Source organism: Nesoenas mayeri (genome assembly GCF_963082525.1).
Source record: "Nesoenas mayeri genome assembly, chromosome: 17".
NCBI lineage: Eukaryota > Metazoa > Chordata > Aves > Columbiformes > Columbidae > Nesoenas > Nesoenas mayeri.
The window spans coordinates 4,016,519-4,032,147 of record NC_137565.1 but is presented as its reverse complement, the minus strand read 5'-3'; the positions used below and the strand labels follow the sequence as shown (position 1 = coordinate 4,032,147).

Sequence of the window (15,629 nt, the reverse complement as noted above, 5' to 3'; positions counted from 1 at the left end):
AGCCAAATCTCGTAACCACAAGTTAGTTTGAACAGTCGCTCATAAAGCTCAGGACAGCATTGCTACAGAGAGCAAAGTTCACAAGACACAAGGGTCTCTTAGATCACTGGGAACAAAAAAAGCCCATTGAAATCAAGCACACGAATAGAAACCACCGCTCTGACATGCTCCAGGGACTCAGGTTAAAAAGCTGCTGTAAAATTATGTTTTAAAGAGCCTTTAGTTAAAGCCACGAACAGCAGCCGCCCATTGGCAAGGTTTTGTCCCTTCTGTGCCTGGCAGCCGTGAGTAAGGCACGAGTTTCCTACATCTGGGCAGGAATATTCATAGTGACCATATTTCCTGAACAGCCCCATCAGAAAAATGATGGGAAACACAGAAATATCACCTAGAATGACCATTTAACAAATGCCTAACGCAACAGAAAAATACAAAGACAGGCTGTGTTCCTCTTACTAACCATCTACAACTGCTGGTAACGTGAGACAACTAATACACCAGCGCAAAGGACATCATTGCTGCTAAACACGGGGGTGCTGCAAATCCGTAGAAAAGTGTGTTAAAGAGCTGCTCTGTTCCGTAGCCACCACAAATAGATCGAAAAACAATGTAAAAAAAGGTATTTTCTTCCATATATTCTCAGTTATGCAGTGATATCCTATTTCATATTGCTATTCAAGTGACAGATATCACAGAATATCACATCAGGCCTTTTCTGCCCTCTGACTCACGCTCCTGAAGAACTCCGGTTGAGTCATTTCTTCTGACTCGTCTTGGCTGAAATCGAAGCTTTTCCTCTTTTAACAAATAAAAGCGGCTTTCCCAGGTGAAGATTCTGAGCACTTCCACTATTCCAGCTAATTGCAGGACACTAAAAGCCAAGGGATTCTACCCAGAAATAGGGCCCACCGCCCTCCTTACCATGATTACAATGCGCAGAACCTGCTCCGAGCACACCCGTCCTGTAGCAGCGACGTACAGAATGGACTCGCTACATCCAGTCACTAAAAACACAGCCAACAGATTTACTATGAATAATTCAAGCTATTTTTTTGTTCTACATTCACCTACCACTAACAACATAAACCCACCGTTAGTATTGAAAAATATTCACAGTATTAACGTAACTCCACCGTGATTAAATGAAGCCACAACAGGAACGCACCGCCAAGAGAGATATGCTATTTTATTTAAAATCAGACCACAGTAGATTACAGAAAGACTTATTATGCAAACAAATCCACTGTACGTTTCACCACTTGCCAGGCATGTAAAACTGCCCCTTTGTTAGACTGTCCGGGATCACACAGAAGAACCGTTCAGGTGCAGGACGACTCCACCTCCTCCAAACTCTCATAGAGTAGCTCTATGTTCAGGCTGAAGGAATCGCTGATTTGAGCTCTAAGTCATTATTCCAGTTAGAGAAGGCAGAGGAGCCCCCAAAGAGGTCAAGACTGAGGTTGTGGAAGTTGGGGCACTAAACGCCAGGTTAGCCAGGGCCGGGCTGTGCCTCCCGGCATTGCCAAAAAGCCCATTTTCTAGAATCTATCGTCCCTCCGGGGCCGCTGGTGCTGGGTTGAGCTGCGTGGACCAGCCGTGCTGGAAAAACCCGCCTCGTTTCCTCGAGGAGATGGTGAAACCCACCCTTGGGTCAGAACCCATCACCAAACCCAACCACATACAACTCAAGCAGCCACCACTTACAAAACCACGTACAAGAGACCAGCAGAAGTAACACCACCCAACGATGGCGTTTTCAACCAACGCTCTAAAGCCGTGTTACACATCGGATTTAGAAGATTTTTCTCCAATTGCTCTGGGGAAGTATATGCTATTTGCAGCGGGCATTAAAATCCTCAATACAACATAATAATATATATATTTTGGCAAGCACACTGAGCCACCCCCTCTCAAGTCTCAGCTTGCCTATGGCATTTTAATCTCACTATCTTATAAACAGTGCAAATTAGTATGATTCTAAAAATCCTAGCCATAGCAAAAATTATTTATTAGCTATAACAGAACAGGAGAAGCTGTCGAAGGGCAACAGGTCGAGAGCACCGACCCGTCTCTTGCCCGACTCATTCAGGTTAGTGTTCCGTAACATTTCTGAAAGGATTTTAACAGCTTTCCAGTCGTCTTTCTCCATTACCCTCAAACGTTACCAGCAGTCAAGTATATATTTACAGTTTGTGCGCACACACACACACACACAATTAATGGCAAAACATTTTCCATGAGCAGCTGGATTTCAGTTAAGAGGTTGTTTTAACTGAAACATCACATTAGTTACATTATCTGTGTTCAAACTAACCCATTGGTGAAGGCAACTATAAGCTTACAAATAGCAGATACAGCCTTTGTTTTTTCTGACCTATGAGGGTGCTTTTTTCTTATTATTTTTTGTAAAAGAAAGTGCTCTTGAAGAGCCCTTCAATTAAACGATGGCTATTCAAATGATAAAAATGCTAATATCCTAGTATTACAATCACCAGGAATGATCCTAAGGCACATCAGCCACATGCATATGCAATAATGCATTGTTTTGCTTCCCGACAGAAAAAATTGCATTAGCTTTGTCTGTACTTAGTTTGCACAAGAGTTTGTGTTTAGATCAAGTATCCCTGAAAGGTTATCACAAAAGTTACCAAAAGACAGAAAAGTTAACAAGTAGTAAAAATATTTTTGGACTACTAAGAGCAGTAAAGTCAGACACATAAAACGCAGTGCAAATTCACAATACACTTACCTACCACCTCCATCGCTTCTGAGGATTCTCAACCCTCGGAAAAAAAGTTGGCACTTGATAAGTGTAAAATAGACCTGGTTGTTTGTATTAAACGTTAGCAAAATTGAGTGTGTTGTAGAGTTTTTGTGAAGCAGGCCCAAAGTACGAATTCCTGTACTCGGTTACCACCCCAGGAGCCCCCACTCACTTCAATTCTTTCCAGGACACAAATCATTTCTCCAGCAGCCTTATGTTCAGCATTCAGATACAACAGTTGCCATCCAAATACCAGCACTAATAGCACAGCAAAATTACTTGGAAACGAGTCATGATTAACCATGCTTATACGAAGCTTCAGTGAGAAAATAATACCAAGAAAACATATTACACTATTAAAACGAAAAACAGAGCCTGTACCATCACTAGATTACAGAAAAAACACACTTTGCGAACAAATCCAATGCACGTTGCTTCACAAAACCCCCCATCTATAGAAATTTTCCAGGCTTACACTGGGGAATTGGTCCAGATACCAGTAACACCGACCAACCTTCTGCCCTTTGGCTTCAAAAGGCAACACAAGCCAAATACCCATATTTTCATAACAGAGAGCTTCCTGTTATGAGCTTAATTTCAGATTGGTATTTGCCAGCAACCACCACACTCCAGAGGAAATGGTTAAGGGACAGTCACGGGCCTTACATAAAGAAAATAAATAGATATTCTATTTTGACTGAAGCTGTTTGTAGTACAGACTTCCAAACAACGCGGCGCATTCCAGGACAATGATATGAAAATGTCTGGAAATAACGCAGGGGCTACAGTAGATTCTGGGCCGCGACTTTCTTAAATTACCACGAATTAGTTGAAAATTGTTGGTGAGAAATCGCTAACGAATTTCTGGACACATTCTGTGCAAGCAACAAGGGTTAAGATTTGCGCTTCCCAATGATAAATTAAAATAGTGGCGTGTATCTGCATCTTAGGCTTCAAGAGTCATATTGAGAGTGAAATCTGAGCTTCCCTAAAAAGCCTCCCCCCCCTACAGTGGCACAAGGAGTCAAGAATGGATTAAGTAAGATGCAAGCAGCCACCATGGAGTTCAAACAGCTTTTCTGTTTTGCCTGCTGCAAATTCCAGATAGGGACACATGCCAAAAAACTGCAAAACTAAAGGAAATGGGAAAGTTAAAAATAGTTCTGCCAAGCGAGGGACTAAATGAAACTGTGGAGCTTCAAGTGGCCAATAACATGATGTGACAACTCAGTATTTGATTAAGAAAATACCCTGCCTAGATTCCTGGAGTCACATGATACCAAAAGCTCAGCACCCATGTGAAAAAAATCACTGCTGTATCCAAGGTGTGGACAAGAAAAACACGTAAGAAAGAGTCTTAGTAGGCAAGGAAATAAAAATGCCTGGTAAAGTTTCTATAAAACTCTAAACTGGCTCTACAAACAGTTTAGTTTAATTCCAAGAGATCATGGATTCTCAGGATATCAAACTCTTTAGGAGCGGGAGGAGAGTGTCCTCTTACTATGAAAAGTCTAAGGTAACAACTGAAATGTAGAAATGAAACTCTTGTAACTTTTACTGAAACCATAGCACATTTTCTGACAAGAGTTTCAGCTCAGCGAGCTCTGAAAAGGTTGTGCAGCTGGGCAGGAGTGCCGCGCAGCAGCCTGGGCACGCTGCAAAGCTGCTGCCTCCGCAGCCACCCTGCCCAGCATTCAGATATGGTTGTTACTCTTCAAACACTGGCACCGACAGAGAATCCTTTAGAGAGACAAATAGCTCCCAGTTTGCCACACACACACCCAGCTGCGCTGGGAAGGTATCAGAGAACACAAGAGGATGCTGATTTACCGTCACTAAAGAATTCAGAGTGCGATTTGATTTGTAATGTCAGGAAATCCACTGTACGTTGCTTCCCAGTTTGATGGATTTATGAAATTTAGACCCTATCGCCTTCCTAGAAAAGCCTTCTTGTCACTGATATTTGAAAACTAAAATAATCACATTTACCAAACCCAATTGCAAACCTCTGTGCCACAGCTCGGATTTTGTACTCCATTGTGCAAAAATACAGAGGCTTTCCATTGCCTACGTGAAGTCTCTGATGGGGAGAAAAAAGGAAATATAAGCACCAACACATAAGTTAGGCGCACCAAAGGATTCACTGGAGGATAAAGCCAGGATGCGGTGGAAGGCGAGGTGGTCTCTGAGGAAGAGCTGGAGGATACTGCGGTACAAACTGAGATGGGTATCCCGGCTGCGGCATCGCACCCGCGGCCTGAACTCCTGGCCGAGGCGGGAGCGGAGGATACGGAGCACCTGGGTAAGAAAGAGCTGGTCCTGAGCCCATGGCTGCGGTGAAGGGAGTAGGAAAGCGTCCTGCTGGGACCGAGATAGGCGGAGGGGGTGGTATCCGTCGGGGCACGACTGAAGGAGGGGTGTTTGCATCCGAAGTGTAGGAATCTTGAGGTGCTGGTGTTGTCTCGGGGGCTCTGGGCTGAGGCTGCGGCTGCACCTGCGGAAGTTTCTGTCCCTTCAGCACCATTTCCTGGAGTTTCTCAATTTTTACGCGGCGCAGGTGAGCCAGTTTACGCTTGCTCTGGTACTCGTCGATGAAGGAATCCAGGGGTATTTCACCATCAAGAAATTTTTCTGCCATGTTCTGTCAAACACGGAACAATCTCTTAGAAAACGGCATGCTGCAAGAGAATCTAAATGGCTTATATCCTAAAAATAGCATAATTTTGCCTGTGATTTTCCAGCTTGCATATGGAAGATGACTGGCATACGAAGAATTCTGAGCAGAATTTTGAATTAGCTATTACTCAGAAGCAGTGGGAGTTCAGTACCATTTCTGCTTAAATTTATACTGAAGCAACAGCAGCAGGAGCATCTGAATCTACCTCTGAATATTCCTCTGATCATCAGAGATGGGGATGAATCAAGTTTAACAGCTTTCCAGATTGCCAGCTAAGCTGAATTACAGCTCAATCCTGCTTGCAATGCCAACAGAAACACTGAGAACTCTGCAAGCCTCTGTACAGCGAGGCACATTATTGCTAAAACAGGTTTAATACTCACGCTTACTTGTGGCGTTGGATAAATGATGTTTAACAATTAAGAGGTGACCATACGCATAATCACAAAATTCAACTTGTCCTGGGAATGTCTTTTTTGTGATCGTAACTCATGGCCAATAAGCATATTTCTCCCCCAACGCTAAGAAGCTCTGTGGTTACAGACAATGTCCTATTCCGACAACAGACCACCCTCCGAGTGCTTGTGTCACAGCAAGTGGTGACCACTGGCATCTGGACAGATGTGTGCAAATCATAATGGAATATTTCACTGGAAATGCTGGATACAAAACAGGGCAGGCACAGTTTTTCATTGCGTTACTAACTGACGTTTGTAATGGATTAATACAAATACCAGGCAAACACCATTAAAAAAAATATTCCGCATTTATATGCTATGAGTTTGATGGCAATGCCAAGGAAACAATAGGGTTTGGCTTTTATTTCTGAAAAGGAGCATTTTGTCTCTTAAGCTTTGAAGACATTAAGAGTAAAAAGAATCACACAGATTAAAAAATTCTCATTGAAACCAAACAACTACTCCCTAAAGTTCAAAGCAGAGACTGGACCATATTCTTAAAAATAGCCCTTTATCCCGTTTTCAACAGGACGCTGCAGCTACGTACACTGAAAGTCTTTGGTAATGGGTATAAGTGGCAGAATTGACGTATAAGCCATTTACCTCTGTGTCTTCCTCAATCTTCGCCCCCTCTGCCTGAAGCAGCGCAAGCAGCGTCTCCAGCGAAGCGTTACTAGATTGTCTGTCTGGAAAGGCACAAACAGAACAGTAAATGACAGCCGGCTCTAAGTGACTTCTAACTGAAGCTATACAGCCTCAGCAAGCACAAAAATCCCAGGAATTTTTAGTAATATTGTCAGTGTTGAAAGCTGAAATCTAATTACAATTATATCTTTACAATATTGAAAACAAAGCACTTCAGCCACTGCAGTATCAGATGCACAATACTTCAAAGCTCAGTATGAAATTAGAAACCTAAATGCCACATTCTGTACGATTAATCACTGAAAATTCAAATAATGTTTTGCTTTTTAGCAAAATAAATGAGTTTGATCATCTAGAGAACAGTAGGTCAACAACAGGTGGGTAACCACAGTAATAGAAAGAATCCATGGTATCCGTTACTAGGTGTAGCAGGTACTTCATAACAGAAGCGTGATCTATTGCAGAACTACACAAGAACAACATTTCATTTTGTACCCTAATTCACACAGCTAAAAATCATAATTCACACAGCAAATCATCGTCGTCAACAGAAAATGTTACCTAGTTTTGTTTTCTTTATCTGGTATGCTTCAAAAAGAACTTGCAGCTCTCGGTATTTTTCAGTCAAAGTGGATTTCAAAGACTCCAGCTTGGGCTGGTACAGAAGATTGTCTTCCGCCAGACTGCGGTTGCTGGCAAGTGTCATGTCCTTGCTGTGCTGAACATTCTGGGCCTGGAAAAAAGTGGAGTGACAGAGAAAATATTGAACAAGACTAATGGTTATTTAGTCAACACGAGAATTTCAGACCTTCTAAATAAACAACAAAAGTAAAAAATAGTACTATAGTATTGGATGTGCAACTTACAGTACTTTGACATTTTATGAACAGTGGGAATGCCTACTGTTTTGGTGGGTAGGGTCAGATTCAGCTATTGGCGCTTTTATCCCATGATCTCTTTGCTCTGCTACACAAAATCCCTTCTCACAAACTGTATTTTTACTGCTTCACTACCGCACTATTTTACTAGCGCATCATCCAGAAGCAGTAAGGTGCTCTACGCCGCAAACAGTATGTTGGAATCATCGAAAATGATAATGGACTGTTGAAGCTCATGGGGAAAGACCTTCAGAGGGGCTGTCCTGAGAATAAGGATCTTGTCTTCCAGCCCTGAGCACCTCGCCATGAATCACTGACCAGGAATTAATTCTGCTATTCGCAGGTCTTTTGTATCAACTTCTACTCATTATTTAACGTAGATACTGCTTCATTCCCACCTCAGGCACCACCCTTACCATTCCCCCATAATGAACACTGCAAGGTAAACCAACAGTTGCTCTTAAAAATATATAAAAATCTTTAAATCTCAGCAGTAACACGCAACAAGAGCGCAGGGGAACATCATCCTTTATCTAATTCAAATGCAAAAAGCTATGACTGCATCATTACGGTGCCTTCTCCAGAATATTCTTCCCCAACTACATTAAACCAATCCTGGATTAATGCCCAAAGCTTGGTTTTCAGTTTAATCCTTCTGCATAACATACCCTAGCCTGAAGATATTGCTCCTGAAGAACAAACAATAATTCTCAGAAAACCAAGATTCCAAGTTCGCTCGTACACACGCACACATGCGATTTTATCAAGAGCCTCTTCACGAGCTTTGGGAGAGATGAGTGTTTGGGCAAGTCTGCCCTGAGTTGTCACATTAGATTCATTAAAATATTCAGACATCAAAAGGAGAAAGAAATAAATAAAGCAAAGGATCTGATTTCAGATTTTCAGTCTGAATCAACAAGTGGGACAGCTTTCCCATGGCACAATAGACTGATTCTGTTCACTGCCTTCCAACCCAATGGAAGGTTTGGTACGCTTTGCGTGACCTCCTATGTTAACATGCCCCTTCTAGCCCTCATCACCCCTGCTCAGCTCTGACAGATCTTATCTGCAGGCGGTCGCAGGGAATTCGCTCAAACACCAGGAGTACGGGGCTTTCTGGGAGAGCCACACCTCCGAAACAGGAAAAGACAAAACCCAAATGAGCTGGTTAGAGCCCCAAAAAAGGGCAGGATCAGAGCTTAGGTGTTCTCAGCACACCATTAGATGCATCAGGTGAAAGTATTTTTCATGTGTAGCCGAGTCTTCAAAAACAACTACTTCCTTTTGAAATATTTATACGCTGCTTTAATCTTCCGAATGCAAAACTGGCTCAATGGTACTTACACACATCTCTGGCCCCAGATATTGCTCTTCAAACACCAAAGTTTTACTCTCTTACACCATGTTCATGCTAAAACACTTTAAAAAAAAAATCATCAGGGATAATGCTGAGTCCCAAAGTCTACATCAAATTAAAATTCTATTCAAACTGTGAAAATCAGAGAAACCGTACTTGTGATACTGTTTTGTCTCTGAGATTCTCACATCAAGCCTAAACAAGCTCCCAGCCCTGTGCTTGTGTTCAACTTGAATCCTTTCCAAGAATAAAAAGAAAATCCTCTCTCTTCACTTTGAATCCAATGCAAAATAATTTAAATTAAACTCCTTGTTCCTATTTGTTTCTACTCGTATGATCTAACGCTGTTAGACTGTCGCTTTCAGACACCCTAAGTCCTCCTATTTTACATCTTTCCTAACAATGATGAAGGGAACATATGCATATGATTTAACAGCTTAATTACTGGCATGCAGCTTCTTACCAAATCACCACCACAAGTTCTGTTAACCCGCTGCCTTCTGAACCGCCAGCCAAAGAAGATTGCGTGCAAAAAGCTTCATGGTTTCTGCTGCCTCTCCTCTTTCACCATTTTAATGAGCAAACTACTTCCTTCAAGCGCCTTCGGTTTGATCTGGTGATTGTGTTTTCACTGCTTGCAAGGCTGATGCTGTCATTTCAAAGCAGCTGCACAGTCAGTCTGGGAAGACCAGTTTTGTGAATGAACTTTGATCTTCAGGATGAAGAACGTGGATGTTTCCTCCAGAAAGAAAAAAGCCACTAGACACAAACCTATAAACCCTTCACGAGCACAAAGCCCAGAAAAATTAACCTGTCACTGCAATCTTTTATAATCAAGAGGAGAAGGAAGAACTCCAGGTAAACAGACAGAACAACACAAGAAGTTCCCTGAAGCCAGAGCAGGGGTTTGTGGTGTTTTTAAACAACTCTCCTACCTCAAGTATCACAGTGTCTCTCAACAGGACTAGGGCAAGCAGGAAGCCTAACTTTATTTTTCTTCAATGTTTTTCCTGAATAACTTTACTTTTAAATAACCTCAAATGTGTAAAGATGAATGAATATCAGTGTGACATGATGAAAGAGACTTGTAAAAATAAGAAAAAAAAAAAATCAATATTATGCCCTACCTACATCTAATGCAGAGTCACATCCTTCCCTGCCCTTGGCACCTGATATCTAGTGATTGTGAAATAGTCTAAACCAAAGCGAAAGACTTAAAAATACTTGGTTGAAAATAGTTCAGGTATTCATAAGTCACACTTGAAGTTACAGTGCTTGAAATTACACAAGACTTAATGACTTAACTTCTTCCATATTATAGTACTTCTAAGAAGGGTATATATCTTTCAACAGAAGTTGAACAAAAAACATGATTGACATTTAATAACCAAGTGTCACTCTTGAAGTCTTCACTTCCACCATTAGCCTACATCAAATTTCTTTTAAAAATGGACAGTTGAAGAGATGAGAAACTCAAATTGAATCTTACTCGAAACCATGAGAAGAACCAGTTCCTCAAATACAAGGTTAATTTAGGAATTATGTTTTAATGAAATGTAAGGAGGAGCTGGTGAAGATTCATCCACCTGTTCAGGGCATTTAAATGCTTGTTTGAAGTCTGTGGAATGAGTAAATTCTATTTCACAAATAGAACAAATATAATCCCAAAGCAATGCAACTTGAATATAGTAGTGACTTTACAAACCAGAATAATCTCTGGCACTGATGCCAGGGTCCACGTAATAAACTTTTCTGCAACTGTTTTGCTGCATTTAGAAGTGAATTCAATGAATTGGAAAAGCAAACACTGTGAAGTTGGCCTACGAAAGCCCTACAGAAAAAACACTTTCAAAAAACAGTGACTAATTTAAAGCAAAACCACCAAAAAAAGTTGCAAAGTCATCCAAGGGCCAAAGATACCGCCCAGTATGACCAGTATATTACAACGATCAAAGCAGCACAAAGGACGCTTTCAGCATCCATCCCCAGCTTTCCACAAGCCCAAGACAATAGCCAAGCAAGGAATAAATCCAACAGAAGTTATTTTGTTGTCAGACGTGTTGTGCAACAAGAACGTATATTAGCATGGAATCTACTTAAGAGAAATAAGCAAATAGCATGTGACTCTCCAGCAGAATTGCTAAAAACGCTATTGAGAACATGAGCATTTCAACAGGCAGGAAACCTTAAACTGAAATAGTGGTCAGAATCACGAGACATAATGAGACAGGACAATATTAAAGAGAATATACACTATTATATATATGTATAACTGCTAAGCTCTCATTATGAATTCTGAATAGGACAAATGGGGCAACAATACTGAGCTGCTTATAAAAGGATTTTAATGGCAGAAGGACTGCCCACCACTGAGCAGACCACTCAAACCCAATTATGCACGCTGCAAGAAAATAAAGCCATGGACACACAGAGACTATTAAAGACAAAAATCATGATTTATGCAGCACTTTGAAACGTAAGATGCTTAAAAAGTGAGTTTCTATAAAAGAAATAATTTGAATAATTTGACTCAAGGTTTTGTTTAATAAGCACTTCCAAGAACAGGCAGCAGAAACTGCTTTGGGAACTGAGATTCGACTTCCATCAACTGCAGTTTCGTTTCATCCCACTTTTAAAGAAAGGAAGAAAAATGCTGGATAAAATTGAAACAGAAGCCCGTACTAGCTTAGCAATGTTTTTACTCTTTATCATCTACTCCAGAACAATGGCTTGCAGCACAAGTTATTTGTCTCTGTGAAGCATCGCTCCTGTTCATCCAAAAGCACATTCCCAGAAGGACAATTCTGGATCAGATGCCTCCTGAGGTCTGAGCGACCAAAATCCCGACTACCCACAAAGTCCATCAAGTGCTGCTATAATTATAAACCTGCTTTGGCAAGCGTCACGCCAAGTAGTCTCTTGGTACTTTCAAGAAAAAGTCTCCTAAGGAGCTATAAATAAAAAGAAGTTTCAACTGGCACCATTTTAATCGCTATATATATATATATAACATACATCCATGTTAGTCCTAGGTTTCTCTGGTCTTTCTATAGCCTTTATCATTCCCACATTCTCTCACATACTTGTAAATTAGGAATAAAACACGCAGTCACGCTGCGGAAGTGTAACGATGCACATTTGGAGTGTCAAATGAAGCCCTGAAACAGGAGCCAACAGGTGCAGAGCAGGAGAATAGAGAGTTCTTTTACAGAAGGAGGTTTAATAGCGCTTTTCATCAAGTACTGGTGAATGATAATACACCTCCTAACAACATCTGTTTAGCAATAAATATTAATACGTAGTCCAAAGTAATTAGTTTTGCTAAATTTAGGTCTTCTGGTTATGTAAGTATTAGCTTTAAAAACGATAGAATAAAGGTTAAAAGGCAAGTTGCAATTTGTAAAAATTTATTGCAAAGGCAATAGGCACCCAAAACCGCAACTGCACTCAGACACAGGCAGGTCACTCATTTGATACTCGGCTGGACGAGAAAAAGCTATAGTTGTCACCAAGTCTAATTCCTAACTCTGTCACTAAATTTCATGTTTGGCAAACACAAACATAACCGCTTGCACGCTGTGGTTTTAGGGCAGGAGTGGGAATCCAAGAAATCTGGGCATGCATTCACATGGGTTTAACCTGGACTTTCTGCGCTGCCCGATCTTTTCAAGCGGCTTTTGAGAAAAGGACTACGCTCAAAAAACCCGTTGGCGCTTGCCAGCGTGCTCTGAAATCCTGGAATGAGAGGAACGGAAGACATTCCTGACTTCCCCATTTCATATAATTAAGGTCTTGAAGAGCAAATAATTTTTGGCAGCATAATCTTAGCGGTCAGTAACGCCATATTGCACTGTTACGAAAGTGATGTTTCAGTAGATAAAAAAACTCATTTTCACAGGAGAAATTGCTCGAGCTACCAGCAACGTCAGGTCACGAATTCTTTCATCTGTGCTGTTTAGAGTTATCGTGATGAGATTGACTTTTATAAACAATGTACTTTTATTTCATGGAGATGAACACTGTAGATGTACTACAGAGATTAACCTCAAAGGATTATAAAAAAGGGGAAAAAAAAAAATCCACAATTTTAAAAGACTAAGAGTACCAGACAATTGGCTTCCTTCCTCTATCAGACAAGATGTTCGTTGTTCAAGCACTAAAAGCCCAGAGGCTTCAAAAATAACCGTGCAGACAAAAAAAAAAGCAACAGCTTAGCGCTCTTTGATGCCACATTTTCACATACCTGGGGATACAATGTGAAGGATGCTGTATATGCGCATTACCCCAGAGAAATGTGAATGTGAGCATGAAGCACACACAGAGATATACACACACATATACACCCCCACAACGACATATACAAATCCTGCACAGAAATACACTCCCTTTAAGGCTGGAAGGTGCCTATTTTTAGCTATTAGCAAGAAAGCCAAGTGGTTTTCCAAATCCTCCTCTTTGTGACCAAAACATTGGGTTTGGAGCTGGGTTTCCCTTGCAATGAGAACAAAGGTTTTTTTTCAATTATGGAATAATCAGCTTCAGCCAACTTTGCCACCAAAAATACAAGTGACCTCAGAGAAGTGACTCAGGAATCGTGATTTAGTTGGCATGCCACAATGGAATTACAAATCTAAGGACTTCGGAATAACCGTCCAACCCCGATACATGTGGACTGACAACCGAATACCTACACGAGCAGCAGTGGAGTCACCACGGTTCCTCCTCAACATTCAGGATTTCCCTCTCTCCTTCCTGCCACACACTTCACAGTGAAAACACCAGGACGCAGTAGCACAAACCCCAGCAGTAAACAATTCAGTGAAGGCAAAAATAGAACGAGGAAGAAGTATTTGAGCATGGCCAATTCCTTCCAAGGTGGGTAAAGGCATTTCTAGTTGAACAGACTCTCATAAAGGCCTCCACACACAATAAAAGAGGATTATACCAGACAGGAGCATAGCCGTATTTCCACACAGCCTGAATACCTTCAAACCCAGCCACACTTTCCAAACACCACAAAATATTCCCTCAGGCCCGGAGAACTTTACTCTACAATTTAAAAGGCTTCTGTTGCCAACGAAAGAGGAAAACCGGAGGGTCAAATTGAGAATATGGTCTAGTTTGGAGGGAGAGACGATCTCTCTTACTACGGCCATGAGGTTTTCAGTCACTTCTGACCTACATTCTTAAGTGTGTATTGACAAATAATAATTTTTAAAAAGCCCACAGAGCCAGGCCTTCTGCTGTTGTACCTTGTCAGAGGCCACACTGAAATCAGCAATATTGCACCTATTTACAGCTTTACATACATAATCCGTCATAATCCACTGACTTTCCTTAAACATCTAGTCTTGTTGCAGAAGGGGGGGTCCTCCTGCCCCCCGTAAACCACTGTTTCTGGAAGGCCTCTGCAGCCGTATCACAGCTGTATCTGTTTCTTCAGCAGTTTAAGTTCTCAACATTTATACTCATATGAAAAGCTAATATGCCTGCCCCCCTTCTTGCAAACCTAATTACCCAAAGTTCAAAATACCAATTGTTACATAATGCAGCAAGTAAATTCCCTTGGACACCTCATGATCTCGACCTCAACCTTCAGTCAGTTTCTTCATCTGTAATACTCTGATAATCTGGTTCGAGGTGGTCCTGAAAAGCTCCCTTGGAAGTACCAAAAGGGCAGGAATCTTAGTTTGAGAGAAAGCAATAATAATTGATTTTACTTAATAAACTAAGCTTATTTATCACTAATACGTTGCCACTTCTTTCGTTTTTTTCTCATGGGGCTTTTGGCCTCTAATTAAAAAAAACCAATAATCAACAAACAAACAAAACCACACACAATAAAACTGCAAAGAAACTAATAAACACAAGAGCCAGGGAAGTACAGTGCATTTCTTTCTCTTAAAATTTTCATATAAATGGTTTCATCTTATCTGCTGTCAGCTGACTACACAGAGTCTTTTACGAGTACTTATGGTCAAATAAACGAGGAACAGTCTCTTATCAGAACTGTAATACACAGTGTCCACTGGCATACAGAAAAACCACTATCAGACAACCACAGCAGCAGGAAGAAAACAGGCTTCTATTTTGTTTTAACAAGCACTGATCCAAAAGCCCGGCTCTGAGCCTGACATAGGACAAAGACATTTCGAACGGGCAAAGCCGAGCCCCCCAAAGCCGGACAGCCGGCCCTGCGCCCCGCATGCCAGCCCGGGCACACAGAAACCTCTTTCATCTCGTTTTCAATTAAAGTTGTGCTGAGATCCGAGCCCGCAAACAGGACCTGACAAAATCCTTCATCGTGGCCAAGGCACAAAACAAGGGCTGTATTAACGGAAAATCTGATCCCACCTCCGGGCCGTCACCGGCTCCTAATTTAGTACAAACCGACCATTTTCAGCAGGGAGAGCCCTCAGTGCCCTCCCCAGAGCCCAGTACGGACCCCCCTTGCCCAGGGCCGGCAAACAAAAGGGCGAGGGGGCGGGAGCGGGGCCGGTCCCGCAGCACCGGGGTCCCATTTACCGGAGCCGTGACCGCCGAGCATGGCCGGGGGAGGGAGTCACCTGCGGCGGGAGTGGGGGGCAGGCGGGCATTAACACCCCCCAAACAGCCAGCGGTAACGGAGCCGGCGCGACAGCGAGCCCCGGCGGGCTGGGGGAGCGGCGGCCCGGGGGGAGGCCGCGGCCCGGGCGCGGGGCTGAGCGAGGACGCCCCTCACCTCATCCATCTCGCGGGCCATGTCCTGTAGCTGCTCCTCATCGTCCAGCAGCGCGCTGAGCTCCTGCAGGCTCAGCGCCTCCAGCCGCCGCACGTCCAGCGCCATCCCGGCGCTGCCCTGCCCGGCTCC

The 15,629-nt window shown here is 42.3% G+C and overlaps 1 protein-coding gene across 2 annotated transcripts; it reads right to left on the bottom strand.

Annotated features, from left to right (window-relative positions):
- Window positions 1-1,168: 1,168 nt before the first annotated feature.
- Window positions 1,169-15,629, bottom strand: VPS37B (VPS37B subunit of ESCRT-I). Of its 2 annotated transcripts, none has more exons than XM_080355188.1 (4): window positions 15,501-15,629; window positions 7,106-7,277; window positions 6,503-6,585; window positions 1,169-5,405 (listed from the first exon to the last, which is right to left on the bottom strand). In XM_080355188.1, the coding sequence occupies exons 1-4, from the start codon at window positions 15,603-15,605 to the stop codon at window positions 4,905-4,907; spliced, it is 861 nt and encodes a 286-aa protein (XP_080211314.1). In that variant the 5' UTR covers window positions 15,606-15,629; the 3' UTR covers window positions 1,169-4,904. The 2 variants fall into 2 exon arrangements, with proteins under 2 accessions (XP_080211314.1, XP_080211315.1); XM_080355189.1 differs by having other exon boundaries at window positions 7,106-7,317; window positions 15,501-15,538.